General features: G+C 46.6%; 1 protein-coding gene across 1 annotated transcript in view; it reads left to right on the top strand.

Annotated features, from left to right (window-relative positions):
• Nucleotides 1-644: 644 nt before the first annotated feature.
• Nucleotides 645-18,732, top strand: part of zrsr2 (zinc finger (CCCH type), RNA-binding motif and serine/arginine rich 2) — a 53,885-nt gene continuing 35,797 nt past the window's right edge. Inside the window, exons 1-4 of the mRNA XM_072514424.1 lie at nt 645-689; nt 777-856; nt 12,460-12,535; nt 13,565-13,673. Coding sequence (XP_072370525.1) covers nt 664-689; nt 777-856; nt 12,460-12,535; nt 13,565-13,673 — 291 coding nt within the window. The 5' untranslated portion in view covers nt 645-663. The remainder of the gene's footprint in view (nt 690-776; nt 857-12,459; nt 12,536-13,564; nt 13,674-18,732) is intronic.

Below are 18,732 nucleotides of genomic sequence, written 5' to 3'. Positions count from 1 at the left end.
ACTCAGTACATCTCCCAGCGCCGGTCCCTGGGACACTGTAGTTAGTACATCTCCCAGCATTGATTCCTGGACACTGCACTCAGTACATCACCCCTCACCGATTCCTGGGACACTGCACTCAGTACATCTCCCAGCACCGATGTGGAGATGCCGGTGTTGGTCTGGGGTGAGCGCAGTAAGATGTCTTACACCAGGTTAAAGTCCAACAGGTTTGTTTTGAATCACTAGATTCCGGAGCACTGCTCCTTCGTCAGGTGCTGAGGAAGTCCTGTAGAAGGAGCTGCACTCCGAAAGCTAGTGATTCGAAGCAAAGCTGTTGGCCTTTAGCCTGGTATTGTTAGACTTCTGAAACGGAAGAGAAAATGCTGGAAAATGTCAGCAGGTCTGGCATCTGTGGGGAGAGAAAAGAGCTAACGTTTCAAGTCCGATGACTTGCTTTGACAAAGGGTCGTCTGAACTCGAAACGTTAGCTCTTTTCTCTCCCTACAGATGCTGCCAGACCTGCTGAGATTTTCCAGCATTTTCTCTTTTGTTTCAGATTCCAGCATCCGCAGTAATTTGCTTTCATCCAGTTGTTCGACTTCTTACAGGTGAGGATTGTGTGAGGAGTGCGCAGGCGCGCACAGACGTCACTCCCTCCCACGTGACCAGACCGGCGGTAAGATGGCGGTCGAGGGGCAGCGGCTGAGGTTTGTTTGCGGGGCCCGGCCCGGGGCGGGAACGGAGCCGAGCCATGTGTCTCTGACTCGGGTTTCACTCTCTTTCTCTCTCCGCAGCCACAGGAAACACCGGGCGCTGCTGAAGAAGGAGAAACGGAGGAAACGGCGGCAGGAGGAGGCCAGGCAGCGGGAGGCAGGTCAGTGTGAGCGGGGGGGGGACCTGGCCGCTGGCGCGGCGCTGCGCTCAGCTGCAGGGCTGCTGGTCTCTGTCCCTCAACTTGTTCCGTTTTTGTATTCAATACGTTTCAACAGTGAAAGAGTGAGCGAGAGGTTACATTCTGAATAATACCATCTTAATTTAGCCTTCATTGAGATGTACATTGAAGCTGCTCAGCCTGCAGCAGAGATCCCAAACCCACTGGATCGTCCCTAAATCATGAAACTCTTGAAAATCAAGGTACCACAAATGAGTTATCTTTTGAAATTCGAACCAGTACAGATTCAGTCTTAGTTTGTAAACTTCATTATTGGTTTAAGAAACTCGAACTCTTTACAAACAACTATATTAATTCCAGGCAATGCATTCCAGACCCCAACCACTCATCACATTTGCTTCTTTTACAAATCACTTTATGTCTGTGCTCTCTTGTTCTTGATCCTTTTACAAGTGGGAACAGTTTTCCCCTTTATACTCTGTCAAGTCATTTTGAATATGTCCATCAAATCTCCTCTTTGCCACAAGGAGAACAGTTCCAACCTCTCTAATCTATCCTCATATTGAATTTCTCATCCCTGAACCATTCTTGTTAGCGTCTTCTGCACTCTCCTCCAATGCGTTCAGATCGTTCCTATAGTGTGGCACCAGAACTGTACATAATGTTCCAACTAAGGTGTAAACTAGTGACTTGTATAAGTTCAGCGTAACCTCCTTGCTGTTAAGAAAAGGAGAACAAAGAAAAGTACTGAACAGGAACAGGCCCTTTGGCCCTCCAAGCCTGTGCCAACCATGCTGCCCGTCTAATCTAAAACCCTCTAAACCCCGGGGTCTGTATCCCTCTATTCCCATCCTATTCATGTATTTATCAAGATGCTCCTTAAACATCATTATCGTATCTGTTTCACCACCATCTCCAGCAGCTGGTTCCAGGCACCCACTACCCTCTGTTTAAAAAAAAAAAAAACTTCCCTCGCACATCTCTAAACTTTGCCCCTTGTACCTTAAACCTATGTCCCTAGTAATTGACTCTTCATTCCTGGAAGAAAGCTTTGTGACTACCCACTTTGTCCATGCCCCTCATAATTCTATCAGGTCTTTTCTATCTACCTTGTACTCTATGTATCCCGATTAATAAAGTCCTGGATACTTTATTCAATCATAGAATTTACAGTGCAGAAAGAGGCCATTCGGCCCATCGAGCCTGCACCGGCTCTTTGAAAGAGTACCCTACCCAAGCCCACACCTCCACCCTATCCCATAACCCAGTAACCCCACCCAACACTAAGGGCAATTTATTGCTCTCTCCACCTGCCCTCTCTCCACCTGCCCTGTCACCTTCTATGATGTATGCATATTTCCTGGGTTCCTCTGCTCCTGCAACCCCTTCAGAATTTTACCCTTATTTTATAATATCACTCTGTTCTTCCTACCAAAATGCGTGATCCACAAACTTTGAAATTGTCCCCTGCACACCAAGGTCTAGATGATTAATATATATCAGGAAAAGCAAGGGTCCCAATACTGACCCCAAGGGGACTCCACTACAAACTTTCCTCCAACCTAAAAGATATCCAATGACTATTACACTCTTTTCTATTAGTAAGCAAATTTTGTGTCTACTTTGCTGCTGTCCCTTTTATTTCATGAGCTATAACTTCTCTCATAAGTCTGTTGTATGGCACTGTATTGAATGCCTTCGGAAAGCAAGTTAGTTAGACATGATTTCCCCTTTATAAATCCATGCTGGCTCTTCCTAATCAACCCACATTTTTCCATATGACTAATTCTATCCCAAGTAATTGTTTCTAGAAACTTGCCCACCACTGATGTTAAACTGACAGATCTATAATTGCTGGAGCTGTCTGCTGACCGTTTTCAAGCAGGTGTGTAACATTTGCAATTCTCCAGTCCTCTGGCACCTCCCCCGAGTCTAGAAAAGACTGGAAGATTATGACCAGCGCCCCTGCAATTTCCATTCTCACTTCCTTCCATATCAGATCCTGGTGCCTTGTCAACTATAAATACCAATGATGCTTCCTCCTTATCAATTTTGAACCCTTCTAGGGACAGAGTTTCCTCACCTGTCAGTAGCATCTACTGTTGCTCTTTTTAGCCTTCGTTTTATTAGCTCTGATAATGTCACGTTTGCTCACGAGTCGCCAGGTATCTTTCTGATACCGCCACGTGGTTCAAGCTCGAGTTATGATTAATAAGTCAGCACACCGCTTAGTAAGATTGAAATCAATGGTCATTTATTATGTACAGCAATAGATACTTACACGATAATCCTACTATCTACATCAAAACCTACCACTACTGGCCAATACTTAACTTTTGGGGATGGCCCACCAGGTCAGGGAAACAAATGGCTTATCGAATTGGATCTGGCCTGCGGGATTAAAAAGGCTGATACGGGTCGATGGCTAGGAGTCTCTATCGGGTAGCGATCGCTGGAGTCAAACTTACAGTTTCTGGTCGATGTTCTTGCGAAGGTTGCGAGCAGAAGAAGGGAGCGAGAGAGCGATCTGAACTTGGCCCCTCAATTTATAGGGCCCAGGGGCTTCCCGCCTCTCAGGGCGGCCCTTGACCCTGAGTCCCAAGTGATTGGACTTGTTCCCAATCACTGGGTTCGATATGCTCCAATAATGGGGCGATTCCTCGATCGGGGGGGGTGGTCGTTCACCTGTCTTTGTTTCGGCCACTGCAGGCGCCGAGAGGTCTGGCCCGGCATTCAATTGCTAATATGTTGTAATTGTTCCCGGGGATAGCTGATCAAACTGCAGATGTCTGTGTTGATGTGCTGCTAATAGTCGTAGGTATCGATCTGGGCCGACTTCCCCAGAGCCGAATACGCTGTTCTGTCTGCAGCTGTCCGTTTGTGTCCTGTTGGCTGCTTTTCCCATCAGCCTTTTCGGTTAGCCATTTTATATCGGGTTTTGGCCAAATTAATAGGCAATCAGCCATTTTAGGTGGTTACACTACCTCCTTTGTAAAGACGGATGAAAAGTATTAATTTAATACCTCAGCCATGTCCCCTGCCTCCGTGTAGGTTCAGAATTGGCCCACCTCCTTTTACCACCCTTTTATTATTTAAATGCCTATAAAAGACTTTGTGATTCCCCTTTATGTTGGCTGCCAGTCTTTTCTCATAATTGCTCTTCATTTCTCTCATGAGCTTTTTCACCTTGCTCTGATCCTCTTGGTTCTCGACTGTATTTTCTACCTGATACCTGCCTTATTTAAAAATGTTTTTATTAAGAAAGGTTTTTCCAAGTTGACACCTTTACAACCACATTCATACAGTATTTCAACACCTCTATTCCCCAACACCAAACCCAAAAAGAAAAAAAACCTAAATCCCCCACCCCGCTAACATCCAACGGTGACCAGCTCCCTTAATTAGGAAATGAACAGCTGCCACCTCTGGTAGAACCCTTCCATAGACCTTTTCTAGATATACTTGATTTTTTCTAACTGTAAGAGCTCCATTGGGTCACTTAACCATGGCACTGGGTGGGACTGAAGACTTCCATCCAAACAAAATTTGCCTTCGGGCTATTAGCGAGGCGAAGGCCAGAGCATCTGCCTTTGCCCCTGTCTGCAACTGCGCCTGTCATTAAATCTGAAACCCCAAAGATATCCTCCAAAAAGCAAGGTTCCAACTCAACCCCAAAAAATTCTGACATAGTGCTGAAGGAGACCCAGAAGCTCATAAGCTTAAAACAAGACCAGAACGTTTGATGCGCCAGAACCCCTGAGCACCGCTCACACCTATCATCTACTTCCGAGAAGAACCCACTCATTCTTGTTGTCAGATGTGCCCTATGAACCATCATAAACTGGATCAGGCTGTGTGGTGCACAAGGAGGTGGAGTTGACTCCATAGAGCCTTACCACCACACACACACCTGGCACAGCTCCTTTCCCATTTCCTCTTGACCTGATTCAGTGGAACCTGTTCCATTGACACAAGCCGACTATAAATGTCAGGCATCTTCCCTTCCCCTACATCCACCACGGAAAGAACCCTATCCATCAATGAGGGAAAGGGTGACAAGAGGAAGAAAGAAATCTCCTTGCGTAGAAAGATGCATTCCTGATAATACCGAAACAGGTTAGCTCTTGGAAGCCGGCACTTGCCCAACCACTCCTCAAAACCAGTGAACTTCCCATCTACAAACAAATCCCTGATAGGCTCCAGCCACCCTTCCTCCATGTCCCAAATGATGAAAGCAAGGCCACTGGTACAAAACTGATTTTCACAGATTGGGGGCCAACAGCAACATAGGACCCAGCTTAAAATGTTACCTAAACTGTCTCCATATTCTCGAGGTGGCCACCACCAGACTGGAAAACCATTTTGCTGGGGAGAACGGAAGGGGCACTGTAACCAAGACTCGAACTGGACCCTCTACAGGCATTCCTCTCCATCTGCCCCCACATTGACTCCGTCCCCCTGTACCACCCCTGCACCGTCTCTATATTTGCTGCCCACTAATAAAATAACATTAGGCAAAGCCAGGTCCCCCCTGACTGTCTATCCATTTGCAGAAAAACCCTGCGAATCCGTGGGGCTTTGTCTGCCCAAATACATAGATACATAGAACATACAATGCAGAAGGAGGCCATTTGGCCCATCTGCACTGACCCACTTAAGCCTTCACTTCCACCCTATCCCCACCCAATAACTCTCCTAACCTTTTTGGACACTAAGGGCAATTTAGCATGGCCAATCCACCTAACCTGCACGCCTTTGGACTGTGGGAGGAAACCGGAGCACCCGGAGGAAACCCACGCAGACACTGGGAGAACATGCAGACTCCGCACAGACAGTGAACCAGCGGGGAATCGAACCTCGGACCCTGGCACTAAAAGACAATTTTACTGACTTTCACAGAACGATTTAGGAAGCAAAGCTGGAACGCACGGAAACAAAAATATAAACCTTGGGAGGGTATTCATCTTTACCAACTGACCCCTATCCACCAAGGTCAGCAGGAGGATTCCCCACTCCTTCAGATCAGCCTTCACCACATTGACCAGATCCCCAAAATTTAGTTTATGGAGTGAGGCCCAATCATGGGCTACCCGATTCCCATATAACGGAAGCTGAACCTGACAAGGCGGAAGGGCAACCTCACTAGATCGGCTTCCGTCCCTGGGAGATTCACCGGAAAGCATTCACTTTTGCTCAGGTTCAATTTATCCCGAGAAGGAGCTAAACCTCTGCACTGGCGACCAACGCCAAATCGTCCACATACAATTGCACCCTGTGCTTTTCCCCCCGCCCCCCCCCTTGACCCCCTCTATAATCCTCCACTTCGTGGATAATCTCAATGCTATGGCCAGAGGCTCAATTGTTAAGCCAAACCATGGTGGGGACAGTGGTTATCCTGTTTCGTGCCACTCATCAGGCCGAAATACTTCAAACTCAAAGCATTCGTATGAATGCCTGCGGTGGAGGCCCTATATAAGAGCTGGATCTCAGCTATAAATCTAGGCACAAAGACAAACAATCCAAAGATCTCAAATAAATAACCCCACTCTACCCTATAAATGCCTTTTCCGCATCCAATGAAATAATCACCTCCGGCTCGGGCTGGAGAGTGGCACAAAACAACATCAAGCAGTCTCTGAACGTTGGCCTACAACTGCCTACACTTAACAATCCCTCTTTGCTCCTCTGGTATGACTCCTGAGAAGCAGGGTTGCAAGAGCATAGCCGTGACCTTCGCCAATAACTTTGTATCTGCATTCAGTAACAAAATAGGGCAATATGGCTCACATTCTGCCAGATCCTTATCCTTCTTTAAGATCAAGGTAATCGACGCCTGCGCCAATGTGGCCAGCAACTTCTCCCGAGACATCGAATCCTTCAACATTTCTACCAGCAACAGGCCAGCTGTCCCGCAAACCTCTTGTAAAATTCGATTAGTTATTCGTCTGGTCCCAGCACCTTACCCAACCTCATCGGGTGCATGCATTTTATAACCTCCTCTCGGGTCACCGGGGATTCCAGTTCCTCCCTTCTCTCCTGCCCTGTGACCGGGATAGACAAACCAGCCAAGAACTCCAACATTGAAACCCGTCCTTCGGGGGCTCTGACTTGTAAAATCTACGGTACAAAGCCTCATTAACCTTGGCTGGGGCAGAGACCAATTTGAAACCCGTGTCCTTTACCTGCACTATTCCCAGAAAAGCCACCTATCGCATCAGCTTTGTCAGAAGGCAACTAGCCTTCTCTCCATGCTCTTAAAAAAAAAACCCTTGCATGTCGCAGATGACGCACCGCCCTGTCCGTTGAAAGCAGCCTAAACTCCAACTGCAATTTCTTTCTACTTGCTTGTAGCTCCGGTGTCTGACTAACAGAATATTGGCCATCCGCCAACATCTGCCTCTCCATCCTTTCACTCCTCTCCTTATGTGCCTTGTGAGAAATGATCTGTCCTCTAATAACCACCTTCAAAGCCTCTCACAACGTGGAAGGTGAAATCTCCATTACTTCTGTTCTGGTAGAGGAAACCTACAGCAAGGTAGCACAGTGGTTAGCACAGTTGCTTCAAGGCTCCAAGGTTCCAGGTTCGATTCCCGGCTTGGGTCACTGTCTGTGCGTTCTCCCTGTGTCTGTGTGGGCTTTATCCAGGTGCTCCGGTTTCCTCCCGCAGAATAGGTGGATTGGCCATGCTAAATTGCCCTTAGTGTCCAAAAAGATTGCGTGGGATTACGGGTATAGGGTGGAGGTGTGGGCTTGGGTAAGGTGCTCTTTCCTAGGGCCAGTGCAGACTTGATGGGCCGAATGGTCTCCTTCTGCACTGTAAATTCAATGATTCTATGAATCCCTTATTCTCCAACAAAGGAGTCTCCAACCTTCACGGAGGGTGCTGAGCGAATCCTGACCCCGCCACCAAATCCATAAAATGCGGAGCATGATCATAGATCACTATCGCGGAATATCCTGCCCTCACTACCCCCGGCAGCAGAGACCTACATACCACCAAGGAATCCTGATGTATCTGAGAAAAGAAAGAAACATCCTTCCCATCTGAGTGTAAAAATCACCACCGCCCCCCCCCCCCCCCCCCCCCCTCTCTATCTGCTCCATAAAAGCCAGTACCTTTGCCATACCCGAAGGCCTCACAGCTTTAGGACTTGATTTATTCAATCTAGGATCCAATACACAGTTAAAGTCCCCTCCCAGGATTAGCTGATGCGAGTCCAAATCGGGGTTCAAAAACAGCAACTTTTAAAAATATAAGTTGTCACCCCAGCTTGGGGCACATATATTGACCCAACACCACCAACGTATCCGCCAACAACCTACTAATCATTAAATACCTCCCATTCGGATCCATCAAAACCTCAGCCTTGGAGAAAGCTATCTTTTTATTAATCAAGATCGCGACCTCCTGGGCCCTACTGTCAAATCCCAAATGAAACACTTGCCCCACCCAACCCTTCCTTAACCGTATCCAATCTTTAACCTTCAAATGAGTGTCCTGCAACAATACCACATCAGCCTTCATACCCCTAAGGTGCGCAAACATCCTAGATCTATTTACCAGGCCTCTCAACTCCCTCATGTTCAACTCCCTCATGTTCTATGTGACCAGACGGATAGGTGATTGTCTTCCCTCGCCTGTACCAGTGTCGATCATTCCCACCCCTTGGGGCAGTCGAGCAACCTCTCGAGGAGAGCCAGCACCAGGCCCAAGATGGCCACCAAATCCCCCAACACAACTGAACAAAGGAAAATTCCCAGCCACATTCAAAAATCTAACCCTCCCCATCCCACCGACACCACACCCAACCAGTCCAGTAAGCAACGACCAGGCAACCAAACCCCACCCAATATGAAAACAAAACCCAAGCTCATAATTAAACCCCCCCACCACATGAGCTGCAGATATCCCCATCCCTTCGCTCCCCTCCACACCGAGCACGATACATAACACCAAAATTCCGAAACACTAACCAACCAAAGTTCAAATTTATTAGCTCCAGAAGAGAGCGAGGGAAAAAAAGGAAGAAGCATGAACAATAAAGAACTCTCATCTCTCCAATCCCGCAATAAAATGCCACATTAAAAGCTACAAAACCACCCAATAAACACCCCATCAAATACCAGAAATCACCCACCCGCCTCCAAAGAAACATCACCCAAGCAATACAAAACACATTTATCTCAACCCTAGTCCATTTCTTTGCATGGACCCTTCAGCCTCCTCAGGAGTCTGAAAGTAACCGGGAACCAACAAGAGGGAAACACATACTTGACCTTATCCTCACCAACCCGCCTGCTGCAGATGCATCTGTCCATGACATTATGGGTAGGGTGCCGGAATGTGGCGACTAGGGGCTTTTCACAATAACGTCATTGCAGTGTTAATGTAAGCCTACTTGTGACAATCATTATTATTATTAGAAGTGACCACCGCACAGTCCTGTGGAGACAAAGTCCCATCTTATATTGAGGACACCATCGTGTTGTGTGGCACTACCACCGTGCTAAATGGGATACAGATCTAGCAACTCAAGGCTGGGCATTCATGAGGCGCTGTGGGCCATCAGCAGCAGCAGAATTGTGTTCAATCTGCAACCTTCTGATCCGGCATATCACCCACTATACCATTACCACCAAGCCAGGGGATCAATTCTGGTTCAATGAAGAATGCAGGAGAGCATGCCAGGAACAACACCAGGCATACTGAAAAATGAGGTGTCAACCTGGTGAAGCTACTACACAGACCATTTGTGTGCCAAACAACGTAAGCAGCCAAGTAATAACCAGAGCTAAGCGATTTCACAATATCAGATCTAAGCTTTGCACTCCTGCCACATCCAGCGTGAATGGTGGTGGGCAATTAAACAACTTACTGGCTGAGGAGGCTCCACAAACATCCCCATCCTCAATGATGGAGCAGCCCAGTACATCTGTGGAAAAGACGAGGCTGAGACATTCGCAACAATCTTCAGCCAAATGGATGATCCATCTCGGTCTCCTCCGGAGGTCCCCAGCATCACAGATGTCAGTCTTTAGCCAAGATGATTGCACGTGATATCGAGAAACAGCTGAAGGCACTAAATACTGCAAAGGCGATAGACCCTGACAATATCCCGGCAATAGTACTGAAAGCTTGTGTTCCAGAACCTGCCACACCCCTAGCCAAACTGTTCTGGTACAGCTACAACACTGACATCTATCCGGCAATGTGGAAAATTGCCCAGCTGTGTCCTGTACACAAGATACATAACAAATCCAACACAGCCAATTACCGCCCTATCAGACTACTCTCCATCTGCAAAGTGATGGAAGGAGTTATCAAAATTGCTATCAAGTGGCACTTATAAACTACTCACGGATGCTCAGTTTGAATTCCACTAGGTCACTCAGCTCCTGACCTCATCACAGCCTTGGTTCAAACATGGACAAAAGAGCTGAATTGCAGAGGTGAGCTGAGAGTGACTGCCCTTGACATCAAGGCAGCATTTGACCACGTGTGGCATCAAGGAGCTCTACTTAAACTGGAATTAATGGGAATCTGGGAAAACTGTCCATTGGTTGGAGTCTTATCTGGCACAAAGGAAGATAAAAGCAAATTACTGCAGATGCTGGAATCTGAAACAAAAACGAAAATACTTTACAATCTCAGCAGGTCTGACAACATCTGTGGAGAGAGAAGGAAGATAATGTTTCAAGTTTGGATGTCTCTTTGTCAAAGCTAGAGAGAGAGAGAGAGAGAACTATTGGGCTGACAAGTGGCAGGCAATGACCATCTCCTACAAGAGAGCATCTAACCATCGTCCCATGGCATTGCCATTGTTGAATCCCCCAGAATCAACATCCTGGGGGTTACCGTTGATAAGAAATTGAACTGGACTAGCCATATTAATACTTTGGCTACCAGGGCAGCTCAAAGGCAAGGAATCCTGTAAGAGTAACTCACCTCCTGACCCCCCCCTCCCCCCCCTCCCCCCAACGCATGTCCACCATCTACAAGGCACAAGTCAGGAGTGTGATGGAATACTCTCCACTTGCCTGGATGAGTGCAGCTCCAACAACGCTCCAGAAGCTCGCCACCATCCAGGACGAAGCATCCCTTCCACAAACATTCAAACCCTCTACCACTGATCAGTGGCAGCCGTGTGTAACATCTACAAGATGCACTGCAGTAACTTGCGAAGGTTCCTTAGACAGTACCTATCAAACCATGACTACTGCCATTTAGAAGGACAAGAGCAACAGATACCTGGGAACCCCACCACCTGGAGCTTCCCTCCAAGTCACTCACCACCTTAACTTGGAAATATATCGCCGCTCCTTCACTGTCACTGGGGCAAAACCCTAGAACCCCCCCCTTCACAGCACTGTGCGTGTACCTACACCTCAGGGACTGCAGCGGTTCAAGAAGGCAGCTCACCACCACCTGAAGGGCAACTAGGGATGGGCAATAAATACTGGCCTAATCAGCGACGCCCACATGCCATAAAATGAATGAAAAAAGAATTCCTTAAGTCACACGGAGGCGTGGGGTAAACAGTGCCAAATTTAAGCGATGTCAAATCCTCCTGCAACTGAACCATCCTCAAGTTCTGTATACGAGAACTCGAGTGGTTGGCACTGTTGCATCACAGTGCCAGGGACCCCCGTTCGATTTCGACCCTGCGTGACTCTAGAATTTTCACCACCTCCCCGTGCCTGCATGGGTTTCCTCCGGGTGCTCCGGTTTGCTCCCACAGTCCAATGATGTGCAGGTTAGGTGGATTGGCCCTTAGTGCCGAAAAGGTTAGGTGGGATTACAGGGATGGGGATCTCTTTCAGAGGGTCGGTGCAGACTCGATGGACCGAATGGCCTCCTGTACTGTAGTGATTCTGATTCTTCTGTGATTTCGGCTATAGTGCTGAAATACAAAAGGAAGCATTTATGGGGGGAAAATAATGTATATTTCTGTTTCGAATAATTGTGATGGGGTGTGTATCTCAGTTTCTCTGCTACTTATAAATTTCAGTGTCTTAATACAGTTTCAGAACACAAGTTGAGCTAGTAGGTTTAGTGGTGTATATAGAACATACAGTGCAGAAGGAGGCCATTCGGCCCATCGAATCTGCACCGACCCACTTAAGCCCTCACGTCCACCATATCCCCGTAATCCAATAGCCCCTCCTAACCTTTTTGGACACAAGGGCAATTTAGCATGGCCAATCCACCTAACCTGCACGTCTTTGGACTGTGGGAGGAAACCGGAGCACCCGCAGGAAACCCACGCAGACACTGGGAGAAGTGCAGACTCCGCACAGAGAGTGACCCAGCGGGGAATCGAACCTGGGACCCTGGAGCTGTGAAGCCACAATGCTATCCACTTGTGCTACCGTGCTGCCCCAATGGTAACTCAATGCTTTCCCAGGCTGACCTTGGACTGAAGATTAGAGGAAATGTGACGATTCACTTTGGAAAAATATGTTGGCTGTTCATGGATTTAATAGACGTTACATTAAATCTGACACCTGTTAATGTACTTGGATTTTATGCACACAGTCCTGTTTGTGGCCACTATGATTACAAAATGATTTTCATGAATTTGCAGAATTAGCTCCAGAAGAGGAGGTAGAAGAGGTGGATGATCTGGATGAAGAAGAAGAAAGAGAGTTGGAGGCTGAAAGGTCAGTGGCCCTTTGAGACCAATAGGATGATGGCTTTCATTTTTAATACAAGAAATTGTATTCACTGGAAAGTCGAGGGATTTGAATAGAACTGGTTAAAACATGAAAGAAAGTGCTGACATTTTAAATGATTTGTTTACCACCCCACCTCTTTTTGATAAAATTGGAAATGCACTGTTGGAAATGGATTGGTCTGTCATGCTGTAGATTGCTACAATGCCCTATAGCTGACCAGAGAAGTGATTTAAACGAGTGATTGGGGATTTGTTACTTTAATGAAGCTGCAATCTTAATTTCTGTGCATCTTTTCTCAAATGACATTTTGGACATATCTTGTATTTGTCTTCTGCAGATGTTGACACTGCTTGTCGATAGATTACATTTGAAACTGCTTGCCTTTTATGGGCGGTATGGTAGTACAGTGGTTAGCACTGTAGCTTCACAGCGCCAGGGTCCCAGGTTCGATTCCTGTCTTGTAGACTCTGCACAAGCAGTGACCAAGTTCTCCGCGTGTCTGCGTGGGTTTCCTCCGGATGCTCCGGTTTCCTCCCACCAGTCCCGAAAGACGTGCTTGTTAGGTGAATTGGACGTTCTGAATTCTCCCTCTGTACCCGAACAGGGCCGGAGTGTGGCGACTAGGGGCTTTTCACAGTAACTTCATTGCAGTGTTAATGAAAGCCTACTTGTGACAATAATAAATATTATTATTATTAATTTCTCTTTAGCTTCCTAAATGCCAAGAAAAAGTTGACTTGTCTTGTGTATCAATGTAATTTTTGTTTTCTGTCTCTCAGTAGATATTGTTTGAGAGTGGTACAGTTTACATGCCATGTATAAAAGGATTTTCCTTTTTGGGATGAGCTGCAGTTTCTTCCTAAAGTATACATTGAATGAAAAATGAGATGTACCAAAATTGAAATGTGTAGACAGCGGGCTGGATGTCTGGATCCCAAAAGAGCACTGTTGCTTGAGTCTGTGAAACTTGTTGATTCCTATAGTAAAGGATTATAATAACTCTCTCTCTTTTAGGCAGCGCCTACATGTAGAATGGTTGGAAAAAGAACAGCGGGCACAGGAGGAATTCCAGCTGAAGAAGGAAAAGGAGGAGGTAGCACGGAAAAAGCTGGAAGAGGAGGAGGTAAATAATTTGGTTGACTAATTCTTCTGTTTGTTTCATCTCACTAGTCTTGTGGCAGAGCAATGGGATAGTGCATATGGTCCATTTACCCCTAATTCTATCTTAGCTATTCAGAGGAACTGGTGAGGCTTGATGGGTCTCTAAAATCACAGAATTGTTTAATAGAATCCATAGAGTTCCTACAGTGCAGAAAGAGGCCATTTGGCCCATCAAGTCTACACTGACCCTCTGAAAGTGCATCCTACCTAGTACCACTCTCTCGTCCTATCCCCATATCTCCACCTAACCTGCACGTCTTTGGACTGTGGGAGGAAACCGGAGGAAACCCACGCAGATGGGGAGAAAGCACAAATTCCAAAGTCATCCAAGGCCGGCATTGAACATGGGTCCCTGGCGCTGTGAGGCAGCAGTGCTAACCACTGTGCCACCCTGGCACAAGGCCCATGTCCACCCCTGCTCTCTAGTTCATTTGGTGCCATTCTCTCATCATCTCCCCATAACTCGGCACATTCTTTTCAGATAACAGTCCAATTTTGAATGCTTGAGTTGAAACTACCTCCACCACACTTTTAGGTAATGCACCCCAGACCTTGACCACTTGTCGAGTGGAAAAGTTTTTCTCATCTCTTTTTTTTAAACTTCCTTTGCCAATTACTATAAATTTGTAGCCTGCTGTTAAACCTTTCATGGGTTGGAACAGTTTCTCCCTATTTACTCTTCCAGACCCCTTATGATTTTTTTTGAGGATCTCTATCAAACCTCTTCTCAGCCTTTTCTCCAAGGAAAACAGTCCCGACTTCTCCAATCTATCGTCATAACACCAGTCCCTCATCCCTGGTGTGAATATTTCTGTGCACCCTCTCCAATGCTTTCACGCTTTACTAAAGTGCACTGCCCAGAATTGGATGCAGTATTCCAGTTGAGGTCTAACTAGAGATGGGATATGTAGTTAACAACTGAAATATCATTTGATTTATAATTTAAAATTGATGAATGTCGCTGTTTAAGTATTGTAACAAATATAATTAATCCAGCCTTTTCTGAGATTTTATATTGTGTGAAATTGGCTGGAAAAAAGCAATCTGAGGAAATCTCAATTGTACTAGCTGCTGTTTTACCCAGTAAAGCAGTGAAAAGCCATAGCATTATAGTGACTTCAGAATAACTTAAAACTTTACATTCATTTACGGGCTGTGGGCGTCTCTGGTTAGGCCAGCATTTATTACCCATCCCTAGTTGCCTTCTTGAACCGCCGCAGTCCGAGGTGTAGGTACACCCACTGTGCTGTTAGGGAGGGAGTTCCAGAATTTTGCCCCAGCGACAGTGAAGGAATGGCAATATATTTCCAAGTCCGGGTGGTGAGTGACTTGGAGGGGAACCTCCAGATAGTGGGGTTCCCAGGTACCTGCTGCTCTTGTCGCGTTCGGGGTGGGGAATGCTGGGCCATGAGGTTGCAGATTGTGGTTGAATACAATTTTGCTGATGGCCCACAGCGCCTCATGGATGCCCAGTCTGGAGTTGCTAGATCTGTTCAAAGTCTATCCCAATTAGCACGCTGGTAGTGCCACACAACTTGAATATGATTATTGTGCTTCGGAAAGCAATTATTCTCACCTTGAGCTCTTGGAAGTTCACAAAACATCTGGTTTCCATAGAGCCACAGAATCACTATTGTACAGGAGGTCATTCAGCCCATTGAGCCTGCACCAACCCTCTGAAAAAGTACCCTTCCTAGGCCCACTCCACCACCCTCTCCCTGTACCCACCTAACCTGGACATTGCTAAACAATTGGGAGCAATTTGGCATAGCCAATCCACCTAACCTGCACATCTTTGCACTGTGGGAGCAAACCGGAGCATCCGGAGGAAACCCACGCAGACACTGGGAGAACGTGGAAACTCCACACAGTCACCCAAGGCCGGAATCAAACCCAGGTTCCTGTCTTGTGAGGCAGCAGTGCTAGCCACTGGGCCACCCATTCGAAAGGGACGTCCATGCAGTGGAGTCGGAGACCAATCGCTGGATAAAACACTTTGATCTGACTTTTCTCCAAGAACAGAAACTTTTTGTGCTGTTATGTAATGTAAGCTGTTCTTGGCAAAAGATCAGATCAAAGTAGTTTGCCTTTAACGATTGGTCTCTGACTCCACTGTGAAGTGGTTAGCACTGGTGCCTCACAACGCCAGGGACCCGGATTCAATTCCGGCCTTGAGTGACTCTGGAGTTTGCACTTTCTCCCCGTGTCTGCATGGGATTCCTTTGCGGGCTCCGGTTTCCTCCCACTCTCTGAAGATTGTGCAGATTAGGTGGGTTACGGGGATAGGATGGGGTGAGTGGGCCTAGGTAGGGTGCTCATTCAGAAGGTTACTGCAGACTCAAAGGGGCCGAATGGCCTCCTGTACTGTAGCAATTCTATGAATGTCAGCCCCAACTCACATGTTAATCAAAGTTGGCAAGAAGCTTCTAGAAAGGTTTGAATTGAGATCTGATATTAGTTATTATTTTTCTTACCACAGCACAAAGTATTTCAGAAGTTGTTTATATCTCTCACATTGAAATATTGTTTTGGATTCCCTCCAGTCAAACAGTAGGCACTTTATCCCAGAACTAAGACCTGAAAATAATTGTTTGGTAGTACAGAATTTCAGTATTTCTGGACAAGAGATTTTGTCAAAGTTTTTCATCTGGAACTCATTAGGACATTAGCAAGAATGTCAATGTCAGGGGAAACACCAACTTTATACTCTGAGAAGAATGTGCTGATTGGTTGGAGAGGAGAGTAGGTTCTGGTAGAGGCATTGCTATGGAGAATGCACCATTTTTTTTCCCATAGAATTTACAGTGCAGAAGGAGGCCATTCAGCCCATCGAGTCTGCACCAGCCCTTGGAAAGAGCACCCTACTTAAGCCCCACACCTCCACCCTATACCCCTTTATCCCCGTAACCCAGTAACCCCACCCTACCTTTTTGGACACTAAGGGCAATCCAGAATGGCCAATCCCCCTAACCTGCATGTCTTTGGACTGGGAGGAAACCGAAGCACCCGGAGGAAACCCACTCAGACACTGGGAGAACGTGCAGACTCCACACAGACAGTGACCTAAGCCGGGAATCGAACCTGGGACCATGGAGCTGTGAAGCAAATGTGCTAACCACTATGCTACCGTGCTGCCCCTTGCGATTGACCTGATGAGGGCAAGATAAAAAGCCTTGACTAAATGTATTTTTTCAGCAAAGCCTGAAAAGAGCGATCAATCTCCAGGGTAGTAATCTCAGAAATACTACCTATGTCACGAGCTTTACCACTAAGGCAGATCAGGAGGTTAAATGCATTGCTTGAGGGATGGTGTAAAAAGGAGAGGCTTAGATTTTTGAGTCATTGGGATCTGTTTTGGGAAAGGTGAAAGCTGTTTAGAAGAGATGAACTTCATCTGAGCCGAAATGGAACCAATCTCCTGGCTGAGAGAGGAAATGGTGTAGTGAGGGTGGATTCAAACTTGTAATGCAGGGGGGTGGGCTGACGAATGGGCCTAGTTTTAGAAGTGCCAGTGAGGGCAAAAGAGAGAAGATGGGGAATAGGGAAAAGGAAGTGAGAGAAGGTTGCGTGTTGACAGTGATCAAAGAAATGGTCGCCTGCCAAAGGGCAAGAAAGAGATTGGGGCAGGGTTAAATTGTATGTATGTAAATGCACAGAGTATAGTGAACAAATTTGGGGAACTGGAAGCAGAGTCTTGGAAAAAGCACCCTACTCAAGGTCAACACCTCCACCCTATCCCCATAACCAAGAGGGATTGAATTTAAGAGCCGTGAGGTGATGATGCAGCTGTACAAAACTTTGGTAAGGCCACATTTGTAGTACTGTGTACAGTTCTGGTCGCCTCATTTTAGGAAGGATGTGGAAGCTTTGGAAAAGGTGCAAAGCAGATTTACCAGGATGTTGCCTGGAATGGAGAGTACGTCTTACGAGGAAAGGTTGAGGGTGCTAGGCCTTTTCTCATTAGAACGGAGAAGGATGGGGGCATTCTGGCTAAGTTTGCCGATGATACAAAGATAGGTGGAGGGGCAGGTAGTATGGAGGAGGTGGGGAGGCTGCAGAAAGATTTAGACAGTTTAGGAGAGTGGTCCAAGAAATGGCTGATGAAATTCAACGTGGGCAAGTGCGAGGTCTTGCACTTTGGAAAAAAGAATAGAGGCATGGACTATTTTCTAAACGGTGACAAAATTCATAATGCTGAAGTGCAAAGGGACTTGGGAGTCCTAGTCCAGGATTCTCTAAAGGTAAACTTGCAGGTTGAGTCCGTAATTAAGAAAGCAAATGCAATGTTGTCATTCATCTCAAGAGGCTTGGAATATAAAAGCAGGGATGTACTTCTGAAGCTTTATAAAGCATTAGTTAGGCCCCATTTAGAATACTGAGAGCAATTTTGGGCCCCACACCTCAGGAAGGACATACTGGCACTGGAGTGGGTCCAGCGGAGATTCACACGGATGATCCCAGGAATGGTAGGCCTAACATACGATGAACGTCTGAGGATCCTGGGATTATATTCATTGGAGTTTAGGAGGTTGAGGGGAGATCTAATAGAAACTTACAAGATAATGAATGGCTTAGATAGGGTGGATGTAGGGAAGTTGCTTCCATTAGCAGGGGAGACTAGGACCCGGGGGCACAGCCTTAGAATAAAAGGGAGTCACTTTAGAACAGAGATGAGGAGAAATTTCTTCAGCCAGAGAGTGGTGGGTCTGTGGAATTCATTGCCACAGAGGGCGATGGAGGCCGGAACGTTGAGTGTCTTTAAGACAGAAGTTGATAAATTCTTGATTTCTCGAGGAATTAAGGGCTATGGAGAGAGAGCGGGTAAATGGAGTTGAAATCAGCCATGATTGAATGGCGGAGTGGACTCGATGGGCCGAATGGCCTTACTTCCGCTCCTATGTCTTATGGTCTTATGGACTTGATAGAGGTTTATAAGATGATCAGGGGAATAGATAGAGTAGACAGTCAGAGACTTTTTCCCCGGGTGGAACAAACCATTACAAGGGGACATAAATTTAAGG

Source organism: Scyliorhinus torazame, chromosome 8 (genome assembly GCF_047496885.1).
Source record: "Scyliorhinus torazame isolate Kashiwa2021f chromosome 8, sScyTor2.1, whole genome shotgun sequence".
NCBI classification, from domain to species: domain Eukaryota; kingdom Metazoa; phylum Chordata; class Chondrichthyes; order Carcharhiniformes; family Scyliorhinidae; genus Scyliorhinus; species Scyliorhinus torazame.
Note: the sequence above shows the minus strand (reverse complement) of the source record. Positions and strands in the feature narration are given on the sequence as shown.